Raw genomic sequence first — 26,539 nt, 5'->3', positions numbered from 1 at the left:
CGGCGGTGGGGCTGTGCGGAGCCCCGCGCTGGGGAGGTTGCGGGCGGCTCCGCCACAGGTGACTCGCGGGCCGGGGGTCGCGTTCCGCCCCGCTGCCGGTCGGCCGCCTCTGCGCGTTCGCACCCCTTCGCCGCGGCCGCCTGCGCGAAGCCCATCTTTAGCCGCCTCGCCGTGCCGGCGCGACCGGCAGCACCGGGGGACATGGCTTTGCTCCGGCTCCTTCTGCTCTTGCTCCTCGCCCAGCGCGGGCTGGGGGCTGCCGCCGACCAAGGGCAGGCGGTGCGCGGCCGGGAGCGGGCGCTCGGAGGGAAGCAGCCTATTTACAACCACATCAAGAGCCGGGAGCCTCTGCCGGCCCCGCGGAGCCGCTCTACAGAGAGCACCATCTTGGCGCAGCGGCTCGCCGAGGAGGTGCCCCAGGACGTGGCCTCGTTCCTCTACACGGGAGACTCCCGGGAGTTGCGGCGAGCCAACTGCTCCGGGCGGTACGAGCTGGCCAGCCTCGCCGGCAAGTCGCGCTTCACCTCGCATCCCTCCCTGCACGGCGCCCTGGGCACCCTCACCCACGCCACCAACTTACTCAACATGATCCTCCAGAGCAATAAATCGCGGGAGCAGAACTTGCAGGAGGACCTGGAGTGGTACCGCGCCTTGATCAGGAGCCTTCTGGAGGAGGACCCCAACATCTCCAGGGCCGCTATCACTTTCAGCACGGAGCCTTTCTCCTCCACCCCCCAGGTTTTCCTCCAGGCCAGTAGACACGAGAGCCAGGTCCTCCTGCAGGACTTGTCCTCCACGGCTCACCGCCTGGCCAATGCCTCTGTGGAAACAGAGTGGTTCCACGGCTTGAAGCGCAAGTGGAGGCCACATCTGCACAGGAAGGTCTTAAACACGGGCCCCAAAACTTTGGAAAACAGTTGGAAGAGGCGGGAGAGCTTCACTGCTGATAAGAACCACATCAGGTGGTCCTCACCATACCTGGAGTGTGAAAATGGGAATTACAAACCCGGCTGGCTAGTGACTCTCTCGGCGGCTTTCTATGGGCTGCGGCCAAACCTCCTGCCCGAGTTCAGGTAAGAGGAGTGTTCTGCCTGCTTTCTGCCCAGAAGGGGATGGGGATTTGGTTCTGCCTTCCCTCCTAGGGAAGGGCGTCCTGGTCTCTGGGTGACCTGATCAACCCACGAGCTGCTCAGTCACACCGCAGAGCGACCTCAGGCCTTCCTGTTGAGCTGTATCCTCGTACCTTCGGGAGATGTTGCTCTATAAAAGAATCGCTGTCGTCTCTGTCTGTAAGACAGCGTTTGCTTTACCTGCTCCCGTTGGAGCAGGCGTGCATGTGGGTTACGTTCCTGGTGTGCCTGTGGTGGGGAGAGGAGAGCAGCAGTTGACAGTTGAAGTTTATCTGTATCTGCAAGAGGAAGATGCTCACTGAGGCGTCATTTCTTACTATACTGCAAAATTTCACCTAGCTGGACCCCAGCTATGCTTTAACCTGCTGGGAAATAACATTGTTGTGCTGGTAAGCTGCTGTTTCTGGTCTCCAGAGCACATCCACTGCGGGGTGCTCGAGCCTGGTCAGTGGTCAGTCCACCTCTGGGTAAATACGGTCGGTGACTGCAGTTCTGTCATAGTTCATGTGCCTACAACCTGAACTGGCAGTAGGAAGGTCTTCCTTTTACACCATCAGCTTTTTATTTGCCACCTGGCATATGTAGAGGTTTGCCTACTCTTTACTGCTTTATATACTTTTTGTTGTTTTGCCACTGAACTGCAATTAACAGAGAGGAAGATAGAAGAGGGCTCTTTCTTGTTTGTTTGTATTTTGACACCAAAGAGAGATTTGCTTAAAGAATGGGAGCAACCTGTAGAGTGTGAGATGCCAGTTTTTCCCATGGTAGTCCTGTGAGGGGATGACAGGTAGTTCTGTCCAGTGGGGAGTGCCCACTGCCCACAAGCAACTGGCGTTTCTCAGGATGAGAGAGGAGCACAGGATTTCTTTTGTGCGATGAATCAGTAGTAGGTAAAGATTGGTAAGGACGTAGCAGATGCTGAAGAGATTTTGCTACACCTAGGTGGCAAGGCAATACTGTCTGTGAATGCTGTTTCTCTTGGCTTAGTCTGAAATCCAGTGCGATCAAAGAGATATGAGTGTAGTTATAAATCCTTTAAAAACCATGAAATTTGTTGAATGGATAGTGGTTGCTTATTTCTCTATTGAAGTACTTTTTCCCTGACATTTTCACACTTATGGGCATGGTAGGGTTAAGGTAAAACAAGCTCATCTGTAGGCTGTTTGTTGCTGAATTCCTCTTTAGACCAAAACTCAGGAATAGGTCGACTGTAGAGCTCTTCTGGACCACATGGAGTCCAGAGAAGCCAGGAAGCTTGTCAGAGATCATTGAAATGCAGTGTTCAACATTTGATGAACTTTGGGATGTGGATGAAAGTTAATGTAGGCTGATACTCTCTTGTTGGGGATAGAGTTTTTCAGAACCTCTAGGCTGGTGGTGTGGTGGCAGCCACAAAGCATATAAGTTTTGAAATAAAGCTTGACTCCAAGAAACTTCAATCTTGATGTGATAGAAGAGGAAATAAACCCATGTTTTAAGCAAAAGAGTCTAAACCTACAATCCCGGCTCTGTGTCAAGATTCTGTGATGCCGGGAAGGATCTCGGTGGTGTGGGTTTCTGCTGTGGTAGCTTTGGTGTGCAGAACACACCAGGTCTGCTTTGGTATAATCCTGGCCAACCACGGCAGCCAGTAGATGTCCTCGTGGATGCAGTACAGAGCCCTGCCTTGCCTGCCTCGTCTTCCCAGCCTCTGTTTGCCATGTGGGGGTCACTTCCATTGAAGAAATAGAATAACCTGCTATAACTCCCATACGTCAAGGGGGCATTCACTGAGCTCATTTCAGCTGGGAGAACCACTTCTTATTTAGAAGATCTTGATATGGAGTATGCTGTGCAAGTTCAAAGTGTTGTTGCTGTTATACTGAACGCTTAGGACTAAACCAATGAAGATTTGTTGTATCAACAGAGATGAGTTTGTAAGCAGTTCTAAAAAATGGGTTATGTTTTTTGTCAAACTATTAACAAAGCAGGTGAAAGAAGTGAAATTTTAAATACATACACATTCTGGCAGGGCTAAAGGGTAGTTCCTGATTTGAGCTATACTAGATGAAAGATGAGCTTTAATATAAGATTATTGCTTGTGATATTGAGAAAGTAGCTTCTTAGCTACACAGAAAATAGTATACACAAAATATAGTTTCCAAGACTTGTAGTTTATCTCAATATTTACATAGTGTTTTCAATACCTAATAGGTACACAGCCTCAATGTTAATTTTTAAGAGAAAAATTGGTTTTAACTATGAGCACATAATAGAAAATGTAAAATCTAGTGTGGTTACTGGAAAATTAGTGTGAATTACTATAATATGCCTCTTGAAGTAAGCTTTCCTTCCCCTCACCATCAGTCTTTAAGCGACATAATACTTTAATACTTTGACTTCGAATTCTTTTTTTAAGGCCTATATGAAAAAACAGTGTTCATTAACCTCCATCTTTTGGGACTGCTGTGTTGTTTTCCCCAAAAATGTCTTTGAACCATCTGTTAGAAACATTTTAATAAATCAGTTACCATGCTCCTCCCATTTAGTGGTCTTGCATGATATCATTAAGTTAGTGTATGTCTCTTTAATATTATTCCAACATTTTGTGTACTTTATTTGCTTACATTTGGTTTAAGGCATGGTACAATAGGGTAAGGTACATTCAGGAACGTGCTATATCCATGAAAGACAGTTCGTTCACATTACAGAAGGAAAAGCCATTGCTCCTTGGTATCTCTTCTGTGGCAGTTAACAGATGGGTTTGTTCATGTGACATAGCAATGGAAAGAGTTTAATGAAGGCAATACTGCTAATTACTATTGGCTGTGTTCAGTGCATGCTGCTGCAGTGCTGTTGTCAATGACGTTCTTGAAGTGCAGCAAAAAGCAGCAAGCCTTATTCTTAACATTGTGTAGAGTTACAGTGCTTTTGGCCTGAGGATGTGAGTGTTTAACAGGCCAGGGGACTCTTGCAAACAGCTCATCTGTCTTCAGTTTTGCCTCTCCCCTTCCCAAGAGATTACTGTCAAACTGCCCAAAGTGAAGGCCAAGGAGAGAATGTGGTTGTCTTGCCATAGCAAACACTGTAGACAAATACTGAGATAAAGTGGAGAAACCAAAGGCAACTTCATTGTGCTGATAAATGTAGCAGAAACTGTTCAGTCCCAGTGGGGCCACATTTGCCTAGTACAATGCTAAACTAGCAGTGCTGGCTGGTATTTGCTGTCTGCATTTGCTGGTCTTTCCACCCAAAATGCGTGGAGAGAACGTTACTATGACATGCTTATAAGATGCAGTGTAGGCTCTCCTTCAGAAATCAGGATCCACAGAGATGCAAAGTAATCACTTGATGTTAACCATCCCTCCTGTCTAAACTGATGCTATTTGCAGCTTAAGTTCACCACTTAATGTGCCTAATCACTCTACTACTGTAGTGCTGCAGGGGGTAGAGCACAGTAGCATCTGTCACAGATCTGTGCCCCTTCTCAGCTACTGTCTATCACATGGTCAGAATGAACCAAATTTTATGGCATGTGATGACCCAGCTGTCCTCATTGCAGCCCTACTGAGAAAGTGGAATAGTGTGAGAAGTTGCATGTTGTAAATATGATTCCTATTTTTCAAGTATTTTCTTGGTTCCTGGAGAAGAAACGAGAGTTCTTCATTGCTTTGGCAGTCCAGGAGAGAAGTGGGAACGGTCACTTCATCTAGAAGAAAGATGACTAAATAGTCAGCTAGTAGGAACACAGAAGTTTAAAAAAGTCCTCCTGGGTCTCTGAGTCAGCCTTCTGCTATCACAAGCCCCCTTAATGTCATCAATTGACAAATCTCCATCTTTTAGTAGGTGGGTTTCCCTCTTGACTCTTCAGTTCACTAACATGCTGGACCTGAGGGTTGGATAACTTCTCATTTCTGATCTGAATTTATTTGCAGTCAGTTCTCATGCATTTATTCTGGTCCAGAACTGTCTTCCATCCGACTTAGCACTCTTAGCTGGTGTTTACTGCTCTGACGTATATTTAGGCACCTTTGTTTACTAGACTACACAAACTGACTTCCATTAGTCTATCATAAGCTCTCTGTTGCCATGGTCCCTCTTCTCAAGTCTTGTTCCAGTATTTCCTGAACATGGTTAGTCAGATTCATGTGCACTGTTTCAGCCTTGTGCAATGACATCAATTATCCCCAAACTCTGATGAATGAGTTGCTGCTTTTGCGGTTCAAAATGTTCCCTTGTGTGCTGTTCTCATTTTCCTTAACGTTGTGTTGTAATATGTCTACATTTTGGGAACTGGTCATTGGTTTCACATGATTTCTTATTGTGGAGGTCAGATTGTCTTCAGGATACAAAAGATTGGCTTGCTTTCCCCCTCCCACCATATTCCAGCAAGTTTTTTGCCAAATCCAGTGCAGCATTTGCTATCTTTTTTTAAGGTTTTTTTTGGAGAATCCGATGGAATAATGTCTGTTTTGGCAGAAAGGTACTTAATCAGCAAGCTGAGTAAGTTGGGGGTGACTTTTGTTTTTGTTTGTTTGAGGTGGGTTTTTTTTTTGGGGGGGGGGGGAGGGTTTGGGGTGGTTTTTTTTGCTTTTGGTTTTTTTTGGTGTTTTTTTTTATTTATTTAATTTATTTATTCATTTATTTATTTATTTATTTATTTTGGATGGTGTTTTATTCTGGATCATTTACAGGTAACTTCATTCTGAAGTTTGCCCAGATTGTGCTGCATCTTAGTATTTTCTGTGTTCCAGAGGTTTGCTACTTCTCTCAGTTATTGCAAAGATATCCCTTGATGTAAAGATAATCTTTACAGCACAGTTAAATTGAGCTGTTGCTTCCTTAAAGTCAGTGTAATGTGATTTGCACTGTACCATTAACAATTACTTGGACCACTCCAGTGTTAGACTATGACAGGACTCTTGGTTAAGGAAACATTGCTAAAGGCAGATTAAACCATGGAGGTAGAAGTATTTATGACAAATAAGTAATTTCTTAGGGATTATATATATATGATTTATTATCCTGCTAAATATTTTAGGGCTATTAAATTGCTTGGTAAAAAACCCCAAACAAATGTAGACATGCTAAAAGGATTTTTAAAAATGGGTAATTTTTTTCCTTTAGACATGGTTTTAATTTCTTCCTTTAGCCCCCTTTTTTAGTTTCCCCCAATGTCTCTTTAGTCTGAGTACCGAGCTAAGAGAAAATTAATTTTAATTGTTTAAGGAGCCTTTTTAATTCTTTGTGCCATTATGATGGGACTTTAGTTTTATAATATAGAAAATATTTTAAAATGGTGAGGTTGACATTTTTTGTAACATATCCTAGCCCTTAACATGATTGAAGATGTGAGTGGATTTAGAACAGGTTTCAAAAATGAAAAGGAATAATTTATTTCCTACAATTTCTAAAAGTCTTGGATTTGTGTTTCTGAAAAGAAGTTAAAACAAAGAGGCCTCTTATTATACTGTCTGTTTGTGGAAACCCTCAGGCTATTTTAAGTATTCTCTAGGCAATCAATTATGTCCCTGCCAGTATTTTTCATATGAGGTCATGGATAGAGATAGAAAACTGGATGTTGATGAAACATAGGAAAGGAACAATAAATAGGGATTTTCTTTCAGAACCATGATTCAGCTTTCTCCAGGACTAGAGAAACAGAAGTGGGTCTTTGAAGAAAGAATTTAAATATGGTCATGAGAGGATTGAAACACATACTGCATTCATGTCCACAGTTATGGAGCATGTGCTAGTTTGCAATAAAGGAGACTATTTTTTGTTTGGGTTAGACTTCTGTTTCCAGGTCTTTTGTTCTCCACCTCCATCTCTCTTGGGCTAGACTTCCAGCACAGCAGGTTATCAAAGTTCTTTTGAAGGGGATGGACATGTGGCAGTCCTTACTGAGATTCAGCTCCAGGACTATCATCTATTCTGAGTGTGGGCTGAGATAGAAATCTCCCCAAAGGTAAGAAAAAATGTACTGCTGTGTTAGGTCAAATAAAAGGTTTCTGTAGCCCTTGCTCCAAAAGCAGCTTCTGGCAGATACTGAAGGAAAAATGTCAAGTTCTCCTATCCTGGTTATATCCAACTTACCAGTGGTAAGCAATAAAAATAAATTGTTTTTCAGACTTTATCTGAATGACTGGATAGTAAGTACAGATTAAACTGACCTTCATGATTCTTTTCCATGTTTTAACACATTTTTGTCTTCTGCAATGTAGTTTGGCATTGCATTCTATAGTATATTTATATATTCCATAATATCCATCTATTATGGGTTCCATAAGTTTGTTTTTAAATTCACATTATGGATCTAAATACATTGGGAGATCCCAGATTCTTGAGCGAATGCTTTCCAAAGTGTTTTATTGCAATTTTTTTTCTGTGTCAGCCAGGTTTAGTTGTGGGTTATATTAAGCATTTTTACCACTTGCTAACTTTGTCACTGGCCACTCATTTGTGAAGTCCAGAAGACATAATTGTGAAGTCCAGCTTGTCAACTTCCCTGCATGTGAAAGCTGACTTTTGTTTCATTGACTCTTTCAAGAGTGATGAAAATAACTAATTTTTGTCAAAAGCTGTCTTTACTCTGAGCTATTTTTAGCTCAGGTGTTAGAGATTCTACTTCAGCCTTCCACTTTCTGAGGTATTTGAAATGGTTTTTATTAGTAGAGCCTATCGTTTTAACATGCTGTTTCTAAAAATATCTTGGTTTTGTCTTTCATTGCTGTGATTTGTATGTTCCTCCTTGCCCAGGTTTATACTTTTTTTTTTTTTTTAGGATGTCTTCCACTTACTTTTGAGTTTTAAAATGACCTTATTACCGTTAAATAAATCTTCAGGGTCACAGGATTTAGCGTAGTTAGGCTGAAACTATCCCTCCTGTGTAGGATTCTTCTATTTCAAAAGCTATTTGTGCTCCTGACGTATTTTCTTCTATCGTGTTCTGTTCCTTGGGACCCTTTCTTTACACCCGCCTCTTTGACCCCATGGATGGTAATGGAAACTTCAAAAAAAGCAACAAAAAAAGTAACCTGAATTTGGCTCCAAGACCTCTTTTCATAAGGATAATCTAAAATAAGTGGTACTCTACCATCACTGACACCTGGCATTCCTATACAAGGTGATGCTTTGTGACAGAGTTAAGATGCTAGCAGCAACTTGAGCATCCTCAAACAAAAAACCAAAACCCAACAACAACAACAAAAAACCCCACACAATCCCTGCCCCTCAGAGTATCTAAGGAGCTCTCTGACTGAACTGCAGGGAAATCCCCAAGGAGGCAGCACTGCATGTCATAAATCTGAAAGCAGATTTAAATTTGAAATAATTCTTCAGACAATAGAGAATTCAGCTTTAAGTATTCTGCCCTTGTAGTACTGTTTCAAATGGCCTAGAGGTATTTTCTTTGCAGGTGAATCCTAATTTATGTGCCCACACTGCTATACCTTCCTCCTCAGTTAAACTTATTTTGAGTGGAAGCTGGTTCTCCTATGAAAATGTGTGCTGAAAAGCAGCAGTCATGCTAGGGCTGAGGAATTAGGGAAGTTTGTCCTGTTAATAAGGAATTGGTGCTAACTGTGACCAGGCCAAAATCTTGGGTCATGTCCCCAGTAGCCTTTTGTGAATCTGGCTGGTAATGCAAGGCAACAACTTTAACAATGTCCAAGTGATGCAAAATCCTGTATCTTAACTTTCAAAGGCAAGCTGAACCTGCAATAGCTGCTGTTGTCAGTAAGACTTATAGCTGACATTCATTTGTGAATTTGACAGCAGGATTATTTTTGGGTGCTCAGTTGATGGTACATGGGAGGGAGCCTCAGATGTCGGGCAGTAGGCAGTATTTGAAGATTAATATTCTTGAAAGTGGGCAATGTCCAAAATGAGAGTGGTCAGAAAAGGCATCTGCCCTGAAAACAGTGGTTATGCTGAATACTGAGTGCTTGTCTAGAGGAGTGGGAATTTGCAGATTCTGATGGCTGTGGAGAGGTTATTTTTCTTCCTTGTTTTGTGGTAAAGAGGACTTGTGAAGGACAGCACGGAGGGCTGAATGAATATGACAGCAAGAATCTAAGCAGGTGTTTAGATGTGGGGGATGATGCCCACTTCAGTGTGTGATACCCATGCCTTATACCTTAGTTATGAGTGCTCACAATGCTTACAGGCACAGAAGCAAATCTACAAACTTAGAAGGCAAATTGTGTTTAGCTGAGATGTGATGACCTCTGTGCCAAAAAAGCTTTTGAAGATCTAGAGCACAAGGATACTGTTTATCACCATCTAAATGTTGGCAGACTATTATTTTGTTCAGTTATGACTTAAGCTGACTAGGAGAAAAAGAACATGCTCCTTCTGCTTTTTTTATGATGTAACAGTAGAGGCAAAAAAATTATTCTGTAGACAGGTTTTACAACATGTTGTTACAATGAAATATTACAACTACTGAAACTATCAAGATATCTAGTAGGTTGGAAAAATAAGCTTAAATCAATTTCTGGCACAGATTTCAAGGCAAGCAGGATGCCAACAAACAGTAGTACTGGAAATACAGACAGACATTAAAGCTTCTTAAATCAAACCTCTGACCTGACAGAAAATCCCGGATGACATCATTCTTCAATGATTTTCTTATGTATAATTCAACTAATTCTTTCTTAACTGCATGTTTAACATGGACATGCAATCCTCAGATATCTCTTTTGTGCTTGTAAGGACTGTAAAATCGGAGCAGGAAACAAATATCTATTGTTACAAGGAGATTAACGAAATATACTTACCTGCCAGATGGTCCACAATTACCAGTAATACTGTTATTAACTTAGGGCTGTGGCTGGGGTTCAGCCAGGCAGCATTGCCAGTGTGGATGAATGTGTTACGCTGACAAGCTGAGTCTACTCTTACACCCTTGATATTTGTCTTGATTGCTTCCACCAAGATGGCAACACTGCAATTATTCTCAATTAGTTCGATAAATATAACACAGGGAGTTGGTCCGTATACATTCTAGGAGGATGTGTTCTTCCATATGTTCCATTTTCTGAATGCTGAATCAAAAATAACTGAAGATGTGGGTGGCTAAACAGGCTGTGCCAGCTACTGTATTAATCACAGATGATTTTCAGAAATCTATCGTGTTCGTATCTGTGTGCTCTGTGTAACAGCAGTGGGGTGCAAAGCTGAGATGATGTTTTAAAATGGCAAAGGATCTCAAATGAACACAGTAGAAGTCTTGTGACACCATCGTGACACTTTCTTATACAGCCACATACATGCTTCAAGAAACTTTGTTTTTGAAAGCACTGAATCCTCAGGTAGTTTCACACCCTGGTACTACTTCAGAACTGTGGTGTTACTATGAAACACATATTGCAGAGGTCTCGTGAAAAAAGAATAATAATATGCACTATGGAGAAGAAACAGTTGAAATCCTATGGCAGCTTGTACTGTTAGGAGAGATTGCTTTCCTGTTCCTGCTCTGCACTGTCCTGTTTCATCTTCCTGTAGATTTTGAGGAACTCAAAAAGCTCTGAGAAAAAGGAAAACCAGAACAACTTAGCCATATAAAAAGTTTGGGTTGTGTTACAAAGAGTTGGGAGAATAGTGTAGGTTAAAAAGTTTGCATTGAGTTAATGAAGATTGGGTTTTGTGAAAGACAAACATTCTTGTATGAGAAGTTTCAGTACAAGAGAAGTAAAAGGAACATGGATTTAGTTGGAAATGAAAGAATTTTATGGCGTTTCTGGAAGAAGTATTGTGAAAATCTTTTCAAGCTTGCATGGCTTAACAGGGAGATCCTGACAAAACTTAAGCAAAAATTGAAAGTGCAGGTTGAAGTGGGGCCAGGTAACCTGGGAGGAATATAGAGACACTGTTTGAGCATGACTCTGATCATGAGAATCTTGTATCAGCAAGAGTGTGGCCAGCAGGACCAGGGAAGTGATCATTGCCTGTACTCATCACTGGTGAGGTTGTACCTCAAATCCTGTGGTCAGTTTTGGATCCCTCACTGCAGGAAAGACATTAAAGGGGCTGGAGCAAGTCCAGAGAAGGGCAGTGGAGCTGGTGAAGGGTCTGGAGCACAAGTCCTATGAGGAGCAGCTGAGGGAGCTGGGGCAGTTTATGCTGCAGGAAAAGAGGCTCAGGGGAGACCTTACTGCTCTCTACATCTACATGGAAGGAGTTTGGGGCAAGGTAAGGGTTGGTCTCTTCTCCCAAATGACAATTGATAGGACAAGAGGAAATGTCTTTGAATTATGCCAGAGGAATTTTTCAGTGGATATTAGGAAAACACACTTCACTGAAAGGATTGTCAAACATTGTAACAGGCTGCTGGGGGTTGATCAACCATCCTGGGAGGTATTTAGAAGATGTGGCACTTAAGGACATGGTTTAATGGTGACTTTGGCAGTGCTTGGTTTAAGATTGGGACTCAATGATCTTGAAGGTCATTCCAAGGTCTTTGCTGCTGAATGGAAAAGTGTACTTTGTAATGAAGGATGTTGCAAAGTCCAAAGTACTTAGTGTGTCCCAAGAACTACAGGCTGATCAGTCTCACTTAAGTCCCTGGGAAGGTGATGGAGCAAATCACTGTGAAAACCCTTTCTGGAACATAGGAAGAAGAGGAATGTGATTGGGAGTAGTTAGCATGGCTTTCTGAGGAGGAAGTAGTGTTTAACCAGCTCAGCAACCTTCTAGATGACTAGCGTCCAGTTGGAATCAGTCACTATTGATATACTCCTGGTTGGCCCCAGTTTGACATGAATCACCAACCTGTGCTTGTGGCAAAGAAAGCCAACTGCCTCCTGGTCAGTGAGGAAGTTTTGCCAATGGGCTGAGGGAAGTGATCCTTCCTCTTTACCCAGCCTGGTGGAGCTCCACCAAGAGTGCTATGTCTACTTCTGGGCTCCTCGGCAGAGGAGACAAGGATGCACTGAAGCAGACCTAGTGAAGGGCCACACAGATAGTTAAAGGTTGGTGCATCTGACACAGAAGGGCTGAGTGAGCTGGTACTGTTCAGCTTGGAGAAGAAAATACTCCAGGGGTATTTTATGTGTAAGTAGCCAGTTAAAAAGTGTAAAGGAGAGCTAGACAGACCTTTCTCAGCCATATTCAATGAAAGGATGGAAAGCCCAAGAGGCACAAACTGAAATATAAGAAACATCACAACTTCATTTAAGCATCAGAAGGTTTTCTTTGGGGGGTGGCTTGTTTGGTGGTTTTTTTTTTTTTTTTGACAATGTGATCTCAGTCAGTCATCAGATCAGATTTTCCAGAGATGGTGAAGTCTCCATTATTGAAGGTATAAAAAACCCAACTTAACTGAGCCTGCTTTGAGCTGATCAGATTGATCACAAGAGGCTTCTTCCAGTGATAGTTGCTGTATGAATCTGATTTTCACATCTATTTTTAACAAAGTAATTGTATTAAAGAACTTTCAAAGGATGCAAGTTCTTTAATCAATTCTGATGTGAAAAGTCCAGAAGTATATTCTTTTCTTTCCAGTACATGTCTCTGAGCATTAGGATGTCCTCCTGCTTTCTGATGCTTGTCCCTTAAGAACATGCCATGAATTCTCCAAATTGCAGCACTTCTGGTACAAGGCCACACCAAAATGCTTTCTCAGTGTACTTACTGACCCTAATTTCTCTGGCTTGTGTGTTGTCTTTCTCACAAGTAACTTCTAGGTAAGTTTTCTTTTAAAAATATTTGTAGCCTTTTTTTACTGGCACTCTGCTTCTACAGGGCTTGCTTGTGATACTACACAATAAACTCTTAAAGGTGTTTCTTCTCTTCTGGCAGTGATTAGTTTGTCCTTTGTTTGCAATCTGTACTTCCCTTTGCAGAAGTGTTTGAGGAAGGAAAGATGAGTTTCCTGTCCTACCAGTTAAAAACAAAATGTACACAGGTGAAAAACTTTGCATGTAAAGGAAATAAAACCTTCTTCCCTCGGGTGCTTCAGGTCTCCCAGATAAATGGTTGCATTTCAATTAAAGCTGCATCATCACTGCTTTTCCTACTGTATAAACTGATATCTTTGGAGTAGTCAGGATGATGCTGATCCTTGATAGCATTGCCAATGTGACTGATGTGTAACATGAATTAGGAGGGCGAAGAGTAGTGTTGGTCCTGCTGCCTGCTTTGTGCCTGTATGCAGCCTTGTGGAGATTATTCACTTACAGAGCAGGTCCTGTCCTCATCCTGCACACTAATATTTGTATCAGCACATAAAGGTCCAGAAAATGATAGGAACCTACTGGATGGGATCTACACATGACTAGATGAGTGATCTGTTATCTCTACTGCTATGGGCATCTGAGTGAGGCACCTTCTTGCCAGGTTAAATTTGTAATCCACTGATATCAGCATTTTAAAGTGAATCTGTGCAGTAAGGCAGTTTTTTGCCTTGAGGTTATTGCTCACCTGGAACATGGGAGAGACTCTTCCTTGGGGTAGAGGTATGGTTTGAGCAGCCCCTGGTGAAACTGCTGTTCAAAACAAGTGTACAAAGGCACAAAGCTGTAAGTTAAAAAAAATTAGAATGTTTCAGAAGTGCAGTATGTGCTATTTGAAATTTAGCTTTCTAGGACCAGCACTTGAATATTTCAAGGAATTTCTGTATGTGCCCAGCACTAGATTGTTTAGTTTCTAATCAGGAGACTGAGTGGGATTAAGTGCTCCTGTACTGTCTAACTTTCTACTCTATGCTTTATGTAATTTTCTAATGGATTCTTCTGACCACTTACATGATGTAGTTGTGTTTCTCAATTTACTATGTAGCATGTCTGAAGATGAATGTCCAAATTTAGCTGTTGTGGACTCTTGTTGTACTGGGGTCAGATATGAGGGAACAGTATTGTTCTGGTTTTGATCAAGCTCACTCTTAGCCTGTTCTAGTTTTGTTTGTACTTATCCTCTCAAATATATGGCTCTGTAGCTCTCTTGTTACTATTACTGTGTTATGGGCATTAATTAAAAGAGGGAACACACCTTGAGGTGAATGAGTTGATTGAGATAGAGGCTGGGCTATGCCCTTGTTAGTTTACAGCTTAAAAGCAAAGAGGTGATGGTGTTTGTAGTTGTGGAAGTCTGGACTGTGGTAATGAAAATATCTCTCCCAAATGGCTGGAATTGACGTGAAAGGAATTTCTAGATATAAGAAATTAGCACAGAGCATTCATCCACTATGAGGGTTTGTGTAATGATTTAGCAACTAGAAGTTGCATATTGACATTTTTGTCAACTCTGGACTGCAGCAAAGCAGTCATAGGTGACATGCTCTGACAAAATGATGCTACAAATGTCTTAGGTGATTCTGAAGACTATGTGAATCTTTGAAGGCTTTTTTTTTTTTTTAAGATATACAGTCTTTTTTCTTCTGATGATTTTCAAGTTTTTAATAAAATAGTGTGTCAGCTTTGAAATTAGCTTCGTAGCTTTTCTTTCAAAAGAATTTTTGAGGTAAACTGTTGGTGGTGAAACCTAGACTTAACACAATTGGACTTAACACAATTCAGATGGTCCTTCAGGACATGTGTGTAGGAAATGTTTTTTTTTGTGTGTGTGTCACAGACATCAGTAGTCAATTGCTGGCTTGTGCAGTTTTCTGCTGTTTTATCAGGTTTTATTGCAGGGCCGGCTGGCAGAAGTGTGAAAAGAGGGCTTGGATGCCTGCTGGAGGAGGATGTTGAGCTGCAGAGAAGAGGCTCGAATGTCTCTGGGAAGAGTACAAAAAAAGGCTTTTGCCAGCTGTTTTGGCAAATAGGATTCCCTGGAGCAAGGGGGAGAATGTAGTTTTTTGCTGGATACAGGGTGAGGTGCAGTGTCTGGTGTCTTGCACTCAGAACTGTGTGGGAAGGTTGCTGGCTTCAGAAAAAGTAGTGCTGGTCATTCACTGTATTTATGTTGAGTCTTTCTATGGTGAAGTGTGAAAGGCATTGATCATAATTCGAACATACAACTTGTTCTTGACTGCCACCCTACTCTTAATATGCTAGATGTATTCAGCTCTTGTCATAGTACATCTCAGTGAAATCTAAAATAAGAATGTGTTTCTGTGACTGTGGCTCCGGGAGCACAAAACTTCTCTGGGTTTTAGACATTTTATCAAATTCCATATTTAGAAAAAAGATGTACTACTTCTTTTCAGGCTACAGCATCATAAAAGGTTTAACCTATTTCTGTAGTTGTGTTCAAGGCTGTTTCTCTCTGTTTTCAGAGGTGTTGTCAAAGTCGACATCAATCTGCAGAAGGTGGACATTGACCAGTGTTCGAGCGAGGGATGGTTCTCAGGGACACACAGGTGTCATCTCAACAATTCTGAGGTAGGTCTGTCCCTAAGGGACCTCACTTCAGTGACAAATCTTTACAGAGTAGTTTTATTTCATAGACATTAAATGTGGTTTGTAGAGATGGAGAAATCTTTGTGTGAGGTGTTACGGAATGTATGAGTTTCAGGAGTGCCTGCATATCAGAATTACTGATGTTGAAACAGAAGCAAAGTTATTGTGAAGATATAACAGTTACAGAGAAAAAGATTACCAGTGAAGTAATTTGAGGTTCTGCTTTGCAAGTCAAACAATTATTTTGTGTTCAAAATCAGAATAGGATTTTAATGTCAGTGTCACTTTTGCTTTGCAAAATATAGTAGAAGTAGCTGAAATGCTATTGATAATTATTCAGAAAAACATGGTCATTTGATGGAGTGATACAGAATACCAGGCAGAATTGGATACTGTAATTCCTTCTTAGTCGAAATGCCAACATTTTGACAGAGCTGACTAAAATGTTTGTGCTCAGCTCCTTCCTGCTTCCGCTTTCTTCTGAAGGTCTGTGTCTGATTCCATCTGTCAGCAAATCATAGATCATTCAGACTGGCCAGTCATACGTGTTCAATGACACTTTTAAAGAAAATACATTCTGATTTTTCTCTTAATTCTGCTGTGTAAAGGTGATTTCAAAGGCACCCATTGGTTTTCTGTGAGAGTAGATACCTTGTGCACTTCTGTACTTTTGGACAGGACAATTAAAATGCAGGGAAAGTTGACATTTGTCTACCAGAAGTCGGGAGATGTTTGCCTAATTTTCTGTAAAATGCCAATTTATCAAAGCCAAGTCTAAATGTAGAAAAACAGTTGGTTTTGATGAATTCAGCTGCTCACATATTTGAGCAAGAAGAACTCAAGAGTTTTTGTAAACATTTTTCTTTTTTGGTATTTTTGTCTTTGATATTATTCATAAGATAAACTTGAAATGTGAAATGAGGTCTTTGATAAAGACTGATGTAAGACTAAATATTTCTGGAAGTGGAAAAATGTTTTTCTTGGTCAAGTACTTTTTGGCTTCTAAATTCAAGGGAATACTTTTAAAATCACTCCTGTTTTTTCCTAGAAAAAAAAATGGTTTCCCATGTGATTTGGTAAACTTTGGTTTTTAATATATTCTATGTGGTTATATACTTTGGCAAGTGCTCCTCCTTCTCCTAGTGCCTTATGAGCAAAATGTGCCAGCAGAGGGGTGGGATTTTAAGTTGCATCTCTGCAACTGAGAAAAAAAAACGCAGTCCTAGATCTCTTGTGGTTTAGCCCTAACCCAGTCATTCACTCATTTCCCCTGCCCCCACTGCCATGGGGAGGAGAATTTGGGAAAAAAGATAAAACTGGTGCGTTGAGATAAGAACAGTTTAATAATGGAAACAAAGTAAAATATAATATTACTAAAATGGTGGAAAAAAGAAAGGAAGATGACACCTAAGAGCAGCCAGTGATGCACAGTATCACCTGCTTACTGATACCTGTCCTGTCCCCCAGCAGCAAGTGATCCTTCCTGCCCAGGTCTTCCCAGCTTATATACTGATCCAGATGCTCCATGGTGTGGGATATCCTTTTGGCCAGTTCAGGTCAACTGTGCTGGCTCTCTTTGCTTCTTATCCACCTCTTCACAGGCAGAGCATGGGACACTGGAAAGTCCTTGGCTCAGTGTAAACATTGCTTACCACACTGGTGTTTTGGCTGTTGCCATCAACATTGTTCTCACAGAGATTCCAAAACACAGCCCTGTACCAGCTACTGAGAAACTAACACAGCTGAACCCGGCAGAACCCATGTACTACTTTTCATATTTGTTTCATTCCACTGTGTGGAATAAGGGTAACTTACACGGTTGTGCAACAATATTTTCCACACAGTTTTGCTTATAAATGCTAATGAAATCATATTCCCTGTGCTCTCTCTTATCTACCTAGGAGCAGTTAAACAAATACCTGCTGATGATAGAATGCTTTGCCCCTGTTTACAAAGTCTCCAGCATTGTAGGAAGAGAATGGAGAACTCTGGATTTCCAGTTCTGCTTTAGTTAGACCCTTCTTGCTCACTTCAGTTCTGTTAGGTGACTTGAGTGTTTACTGCAGCATAGCCTCTGTACAAACTGTTTGATAAGCCTTTGCCATAGTGAATTTCTGATTTGGCTCTGAAAGTGTTTACTGCATAGCCCATGCCATGTGACCACAGCACCAATACCATTAAACTAAAGGCATAGAGCTCGATATTTCAGAGTATTTAAAAATTTCAGAAGTACAACTGCCTTCTTCCCTAATGCTATGAAAACATAGACAGTGACTTTATGCAAGAACTAGAGGAAAAGACCAATATTATGGATTAATCAAAAAGCTTTTGTAGTGGCTAAAATCTACTAGACACATGGCAGACAAATTCTCCTGCCTTCTGTGCTGTTCTGAAGTGTTTAGTTTCTAAATAAAAATCAGTTGAAATGAGAGAGATGGAGGTGCATGACAGTGAATGGAAACATATGGTGAGCCAGTGGTCTGTATGTGCTAGACAGAAAAAAGGGAAGGTATGGATGGGATCCAGCTTCCACCAGAAAACAGAGACTGTTGTTGAAAGTACTGTAATTTCCTTCACATAGCCTGGCACAGCAGGATTAGGAGATGATGCTAACTATGGCACTGGGATTGGTCTTTGGAAAGTCATCAAGAACAACCTGATTGTGGTGGAATAGTTTAGTGCTAGTCCTTGCTTGGAAAAAAATAGTGTCAGGTTGAGTGGTTTAGAAGTATTATGACTCAAATATGCCAAATGCTGAGACATACTAATCTTCCTTATACTTCCATCTGTCCTTAGATTTAGGTGGTCCTTAGGGTTGGTGGCTCTTAAATAGCTTGCTTTATGTATGGTGCCCTCAAGTGAAAAAAAAAAAAGGCACTGAGAACTTTGGATTCCCCTTTTTTAATTCAACTAGTTAAATTCCTAGTATGTAGTGAATTTTTTCCTGATTTGTTCTCTTTTGTGGACAGTAGAAATAAATCCTTGATTTCATAGTGGCCTAGATGAACAAGAGTGCCCTCTTTTACCCTCAGGGTAACTGGACACTGCTCAGCCTAATTAGGCAAGAAGTTAGGTGATACTTAACACAAGAAAGCCAAATTTGTCTATTTCAGTTGTTTTCTCTTTTTTTTTTTTTTTTTTTTTTTTTTTTTAATAACTGGATCAGTCAAAGAGAGGCTGATGGCCAGGTGTTATTTTTGTGAGAGAGAGAGCTACATTCTGCTTCCTGCCTTCTACCTTGACTCCCAAATAGACAACACCTTCCCCAAAAGCTGTTGGGCAAGAGGTTTGGATTCTCTGGGGCTACAACAAATGACAGGTAATATGTGCAGAGTTAGAAATAAATAGGTTTGGTAGATCATAAAAAGATGCAGACAAGTCTGAAATTAACAAACAGAAAGTGTAGTACCCAATAACAAATGCAAAGCAATTTCTTTTTACAGGCAATGCTGTACAATGTACAGTCAAGGCTGGTTATGGGAGTAAGAAAACATCCACTTTTACTCTGTTTGAAACCCTTGAAGACTTTTATTATATTGGATTTCTTCTCCGTAAGTGCTGACAGCAGCTGCTGGCACTTTTAGAAACAACTTTATAGTCCTTGTGGAGACAACAGCAATAATGTCAAGGCTGAGGAGCATCTGAAGAAATCAGCTGCTGTGGCCCCTTGAGCTCAGCTGGATCCTTCCAGCCAGCAGCAGCAGCAGTCTGTGAGCAGTGGCAGCAGACTCCTCACAGTTCCCCTGGCCTTAATGAGCCTGCCAACAGCTTGCAATGTGAGGCAGGCTCAGCTGACATCCCTTTGGGTTTCAACAGTATTCCACAAATGACAGCGTGCAAAAATATCTAGAGGAAATGAGGGAAGCAGAGTAAACAAGAGAGCTGCATTGCTGTCTGTACACAGTGGCTGCATCTCTGTTTGTAGAAGGATGCACAGGCCTACTGTGTGTTTATTTATTGTGCACAAATGCAAAACTGATTGAGAAGGGAAAACAGATGAGCAGTGCAGCCAAAATCTTTTTTATATTGTTTAGCATAACATTTGGGACCATCATATTTTATTATACTGTATGCAAGGTTACAAGTGACTGAACAAGGGGGAGGCGGGGGCTGATTAAAAATAGAATTGTAATGGGGACTGAGCTGGGAGAGAGGGAGGGGAAAAAACCCAATGCTTTCCAGGTTTTTCAAGCAAATGCTTTTCCATGGCCTTGTCAGACTGGGAAAAGGCTATTAATGTGCACAGCCTGTGGGAGAGGAACCATGGCAAGAGATTAGCATCTGAAGTCATAACCCACTGGGTCATACTCAGTGTCATTGATTTTGCTTATTACTTGCATGTATTTTTTGTCCTATCCATTAGGAAGAGTGCAGTCAGAATTAGAAGGATTTGAAAGCAAAGCTGTTTGGTGATTCAGTCTGAGTGAATGGGTTTATGAACTCTAGTTAGCTTCTAATTTGGAAATAATAATCATTCTTGAAGCTACAGATTGCATCCAACATAGGATAAGAACAGTACCCAACCAGAGCAGAGAGCATGTCAGGATATATTTTGTATTAAAACAACATCTATAGTAGTAGAAAACAAATACTAAATGCTATATGAAATCCTGGGCTGAAAGGGGAAACTAAGGCAGAAAGGGCAGTGACTCATTTCAATATGCGGGTAAAGAAAACATGGCCAGCACTTCTTGGATTCAGAAGCAGACAGATGTATCTGTTCTCTCCAACAGCTTAGGGTATTTGAAGAACACACAGTAGACACAAAGAACATTTTGAATGCTATTTTTAAAATAACTTTTGCATCATCTGCATTCATGGGAAAAGTCCCCTTATGACAGTGAACCAGATCTAATCTGGCACTCCCCCAGACACTGTTACATAAAATAAGGTGGAGGTTTGTCAGAGTTCTCAGTGATAAACAAGGTGCTTTCAGTTTAAGGAAGAGCCAGGTTGCTTAGCTACAGCATCTTTGCTTTAAAGACAAAAAAATTAAATGAGTCTGTGTTTTGCAGGAGCTAATCCTGGTTATCAGTGTTTTCTTCAAAGAAGAAAACCTTTGCAAAAATTCCTTTCATCCTAGTTAGCAGTATTGAGCATTTAAATTCATCTGGGTCAGTTCTATTTGCTTCTGTTTTTCCTTCCCCCAGAGTTAAAACATGAAAAGGGGTAGATAGTTGGCTGAATGATGTTGTCTGTCAAATGAAAATAGCTGGGAGATTTTTGGTTTATCTTGCATATGACAGGTGATGGTAGCATTACATCCCTTTCCATTTCTTTCAGATCTATGACTGGAGTTTTTTTGCTCTTTCTCTGCTGAGCAGAGATGTTCAGATGATCCTGTCAGGCAGTGCTGACTAGTTGAACTGGTGCTTCTTCCTATTGTAAATGGGAAGGGAAGAGGTGAGGCTCCAAAGTTTAGTTGGCTGGTGGAACATGAACAAAATATACCTGGTGGAGCAAAGGAGAAGTTGCAGAGAGGGGGACGGGTGCAGGGAAGAGCTCTTCTCAGGAGAGAGATTGAGGAACTGTGGCTGGTGCAAGAGAAGGAAGATCAGGATGTATTGGGAGGCACAGAAAACCTTGCAATGAGGAGCATGGGGACTGTAGCCAGGCTGCACCATTCTCATGGCAGACTGGCTGTGAATTGATTTTCCCAGATGTGAAATGGTAGAAGCTGTAGCAAATCCAGACATTAACAGAACACAGTTTCATTCAGAGTTCTCACTTATCACTGCATTCAGAGGTCTGTAAAATGTCTGAAAAATGCCTCTAGTAGCATTAAGCATAATTAGATATATGCAATTAGATAAATATGCAGCATTTTGGTTTCAAAGCCTCTGGTCCATTCTGTATGAGTTTTGACAGGCTTAACGTGGAAAGTGTGCAAGTAGTCCTGGATCCTGTGAGGTAATACAGAGACTATTACCTCCATTTTACAGCTGGCCCACAGGCAAAATTATCTCTAAATTGATAGACTGGAATTGAAGAGTGATCTCCACTGTATGATTCTCCAGAGTTTGATTTCTGCAGAGAGGTGTGCCAAGCATGTGAGCTGAAAGACCTGATGTGGTCCAGCCAGGGCTCAGACTGGATCATCTTCAGAACGGGGTTTTGGGATGCATCACAGCATGTACCCACACCGTGCTTCAGATACTTCCAGCAAGACTTGAGCATCCTGATATAGTTTTGAAACCTGTGCCTGAGGAGTGTCATAGTTTTCTTACTGAACTTGACTTGTGATAGAATTTTGGTCAAAAATAAAGTCACCCAAACTCCTCTTAGATAAACACACTGTTGCTGTCATTGCAAAGGATACAGTTTGTTATGAACTGTGCAGACTCTGTTTTTGAGTTAACTATCAGTTTACTCAGGTAGGATACTGCAGAAATTTTTTTATTGTTAAAATGGAAAAATTCTGCTCGTGCATATGTACCGCAGTTCATTTTTCTTACTTGGGAAAAACACTTTTTTTTTTTTGAAGACTTAAGAAACAGCTAACCAATAGAAAAAACTTGTCTATCTTATTTAAAAAAAATTTATCAGCTGTAGTAACTATTTTTCCTGCTTTTTTCCTACTTAGTTATACCTACAGAAGAGGCAACTTTAATTTAACCTAGAGAAGAAAGTTAATTCTTTTTTCCATGACAAAATTAGCTTGAAAACATATTGAAGATCTCATGAAGAAAAACTGGAGACAATAGCTGCTGAATCTTTATATTTAAAACAATGTACTGAATCCTAGTAATAACCTTAATGGAAAAAATTTAGCTTTATTTTTAAGCACAATTTTATAACACTAGACATTCAAATATAGTAATTTTTGTTGGTGACTTCTGGCAGGAGGTAAATGCTTTTTTACAAATTGAAAAATAGCTGCTTTTGGGTTATCTGTGCTTTTGTTTAAATCTCAGTAATTTGTAAGATTTTTTTCTTCTGGTTTGCATTTGCCAGTACTGTAAACTGATGGCTATCATGGACTGGTCTCCTGGACATTTCTTAGTCTTTACTGACCTACTTAAAATCGTAGTTTGTGTTTCTTTAATAATTTCTTGCCACTTGCTGTTTGAGATCATGAATATTCTAAGCATCAGTACTAATGTGACAATGCAGAGCATTTGATTGTTGATCTTGAGATTTTTGAGTATTACTGCCTTTTTGTGTTTTGACTATTTTGTAAGCTATTACTGAATTTCATCCTACTGCATTTTTTATTATTCATTTATAAGGATTTTTTTTATATCACTGAAAAGGTAGTGAAAGGAAATACACTTCTTCCCAGCATCCTATGTGTATGAACTTCCTAAGATAAGATGTTTATTGTCTTTGATTATTCCTTAAATTATAAAAGATGGTGAGGGAAAGTAGCATTTCCTAGAGACCAATCAGACAATATTTGTTATACTGCACTATTTTCTTCTTGCAGCAGGGTCAGAATCTCTCTGAAGTTAAATTTGGTCCCCAGATTTACCACAACTTTTCTTAAGGCAATCAGTTTTCATTTACTTGCATGAACTAGGTAGTAGGATTTGCTTACTGAGCTCTACTCCTTTTGTCAGAATGTAATAGCTACTTTTTTTTTGCCACCAATTCCATCTAAGCATTCTAATAACTTCTCCTCTTTCAAATATGATTGGCTAGGGGAAAAAAGTATTTGTGAAGTGGTATAACCATGCATTCTAATTTAAGATGAGTTCCATATTTTTCATCTTAACCAGTAATAGTCTTATTGTTGCATTTTAAAATAAAATGAACTCAGTTGGATTGACCTGAGGCTGCAGGGCAGAGCCACTGGGAAGCAGCTTTGTGGGAAGGGTTCAGGGGATCCGGGTGAGCACCATGAGCCAGCAGAGTTCTCCTGCTGCCAACAGCCTCAGGGGCTGCTTTAGGCAGAGCTTTGCCAGCTGGTCAAGGCCTCCTCTGCAGGGTTGTGTCCACTTCTGGGCTCCTCAGTTTGAGACATGGATGCTCTGCAGGGAGCCCAGGGCCACCACAGTCATCAAGTGGTAGGAGTGAATGAGGAGAGGCTGAGCAAGCTGGCACTGTACAGTGCAAAGAAGAGAAGCTTTTGGGGATTTTCTCTATGTAAAGGGGACAGGCAGACTCCTCTTGGGGTAGTCAGTGGCAAGGCAAGAGGTAGGGCTTCAGACTGAAGCGGTAAAAAAAGCCCGTTTTTGGTTACAGTGTGAGAGCAAGCTGTCCATAGATGTGATGGGGTGACCACCATTGGTGATGTTCAGAACCTGAATATAGATGGCCCTGGGCAACCTGGTTTAGCTGAGCCTGCTCTTAGTAGAGCTTGTGACTGGATGATTTTCAGGGGTGCCTCCCAGGCTCGGCTGCTCTGTGTTTTTGTGGTCAGCTGCTCTTTCATCCTTCACGATTCCTTTTTCCTGTCTGATTTATGTCCAGAAAACATGGCATCCCTTCTGAGCTTTGTGTTTCTACTCTGCTTCATTTATACTTATGACTCAAGACTCTCATACATTGCCAGCTGCTTTTGCTCATCACTTTTTTCTTTTAGACTTCTATTAAATGTGTGAAGAATTGCATATCAGTTTTTTGAGAAATTATTTGCTTTAGACTTTAAATTTTTCATTTCTTTAATTTGCTTTAAATTTTTCATTTCTGTAAGAAGCTCAACATTTTCTTCTACTACAGTAGAAGAAAGGGAATCAATATATCCAGATTCTTATTTTTTTAGATAATTCTAAGCATCTCAACTTATTTACTTTCTAATCTTCTTTGAAAGTTTATGTAGTAGAGATAACACTAAATTTTGAATTACGCTGACTTGCTGCTTGCGCAAGATTTGAAATATTTTTCTCCCTTCATATGTGTTATCTAAGTATCTAATGGTTAAATCTTTGAGCGGAGGGAAGATCTAAAATATAGATTTGGTGGTGCATTTAATTGGACAACAAATGCTGCATTATAAATTGGGATTTTTCCAAATAGACTGCAAGGTATAGAATGCTGTCCTAAAGTTAGAGGATTGCTAGGGCTGTTTAGTAATTTGTTATAGGTTCTTTTGAAATTAAGACGTTCTGATACTTGTTTTTATTCTGAAATGCAGTGAAGCAACACCAGCAGTGCATTTTCCTGAATTAACATTTTTTAGAAGTGCAATTTTGAAATAGGTAACTTCTCTTGGAAATTGTATAATTTGAAAGACTGGTAAAACTTGATTGAAAATGTGCATTAATCTTAATCCTTTCTTATGGAGAAAATCAAAAAAGATACTTGGAGAGAGTCCTGCAGTGTGATAATGGCATATGGCTTTGTGATACATTTTGAGCGTTTTTAGAAACCTGTCTACCAAACCCCCAGCAAATGCATGTCTTTTTTTTTTCTCTTGAAAAATTTACAAACTTTTGATACCATTTGTCCAGTTCCATCACCAGTCCTATCCATCTTATGCTGTTGGATATTCATTGTGCTCTTTTAGCTCAGCCAAAGCATCTTGTCTCTCTTCCAAGAAAGGAAGTCAAAGAGAGTAGCACTCCAGAACCTGCAAATTTTCATCAGATGTGATAAAACATTACCTTCCAGTATGTGGAAGACATAGTACGAATTGGTTTTAAGCATGTGAGAGCAAATATTTGCTCTGTGGAGCTTAAACTCTGTAATTTGTGTTGTTCCACTGCCCTTCAAAGTAAATACTGCATTACACTGGCTGAAGGAGGCATTTCTTGGTAGCCTAGTTATACAGATTTTTTTTGTATGGATAACTAATATATGATGCTTCTTTGAAATAAATGTCTAAATAAAATGGTGTTGTCATCCTGATATGAATATTCAGGAATATTTTTTTGACAAATGGCAAGATTGATTTTTTTTTTAAATGTTTTTCTTGGTAGTAGAATGAATTTTATTTTTTGAATTTGAGTTTTCTCTGTAATGATTGCTTTTTAAGGAACTACTTTATTGCTGCATAGACTGTGAATTATAAAAAGCAATTCCCATGAAGTATTATTCAGTAAGCTACTTAAGGAAGAAATATTTTTGCATGTTTAATGCACATTTCAGTTATGTTTCATTTCCATAGGTGATTGAGAGTTGCTTTTAATTATGCATAAGTGGATTTTTCTAACATTGTTTTTAAAATTGGTACATTATAGCAGTCTTTTTTTTTACAAATGTGACCTAAAAATATTTTCTTCAGTGATTGCATGGAGAGGCATTCTGCATCTTTGCCATTTGTTGTACTGCAGCAAATTTAGTGTTTCCCCCATTTGTGTATCTTCGTTGTAGCACTGCTAAATGGTGAAAATGTTGAAATAACTGTAATAGAGATGTGTCAGCTTTGAAGTCCTTACTTCTCACTGTTTTTTTTCAATAGGCTTTACATGAATTCTGTGTTTCAATTTACATGTGTGTAATGCAAGAAATGACTGCCATGGGTCACAGATGTGGGAAAGAAAGGGCAGTTGGTGTGGATGGGAAGCACTCTGTATGTCACTGGGGCCACAGAAGCTGTCCCCATAAGCTGGGGCCACAACCTTCAAAACCCTGCCCAGGAAAGTGATGGAAGAAGAGGAGGTGTTGAAAAGCATGGATTCGATACAACACTTGTACACTTACCTTTTTATAAGAGTTACATGTAAGAATAACCTTGTTGCCATTAGAAAGGATTCCTTGCTTGTCCATTGTAAATATTAAGCATTTGGCTGTGCTCTTGCTCCACTCCATTTGCTTTCTCCAAAGACATAAACACTGTTACAAAGAACGGTCCTTGTGTTTTATGAGGGGTTTTTCTCCCCCCTATTATTTTTTGCCTTGATTAAGTCCCAAATAATTTTGGGTTGCAAGTGTGAGAACATTTGTAATTATCCACTCAAATAATCTATAGCTGTATGACTTTATAGCAATAGCTTTCCATTAGGAATTGGTCTTTCCATCTGTAGCATGCAGACAGTTCTCACTAATAACATTTGAATCCTTGTTGATCCTGAAGAACAGAGGCTGTGATCTTGGCAGAGTGGAGCTGCTGACCTGTTGTTTTGGCCCTCAGAATTCCAGTTGTGTTTTGTTCTAGGACCAGCATTTCTGGGTGCATCCTCTGTAGAGAGACATTTTAGATACTGG

At 40.4% G+C, this 26,539-nt stretch overlaps 1 protein-coding gene across 1 annotated transcript in view; it reads left to right on the top strand.

The window, feature by feature from the left end:
• Positions 1-201: 201 nt before the first annotated feature.
• Positions 202-26,539, top strand: part of GPR158 (G protein-coupled receptor 158) — a 186,555-nt gene continuing 160,217 nt past the window's right edge. The window contains exons 1-2 of the mRNA XM_066316019.1: positions 202-1,073; positions 15,328-15,433. Coding sequence (XP_066172116.1) covers positions 202-1,073; positions 15,328-15,433 — 978 coding nt within the window. The remainder of the gene's footprint in view (positions 1,074-15,327; positions 15,434-26,539) is intronic.

Source organism: Sylvia atricapilla, chromosome 1, assembly GCF_009819655.1.
Source record: "Sylvia atricapilla isolate bSylAtr1 chromosome 1, bSylAtr1.pri, whole genome shotgun sequence".
Lineage (NCBI taxonomy): Eukaryota > Metazoa > Chordata > Aves > Passeriformes > Sylviidae > Sylvia > Sylvia atricapilla.
Note: the sequence above shows the minus strand (reverse complement) of the source record. Positions and strands in the feature narration are given on the sequence as shown.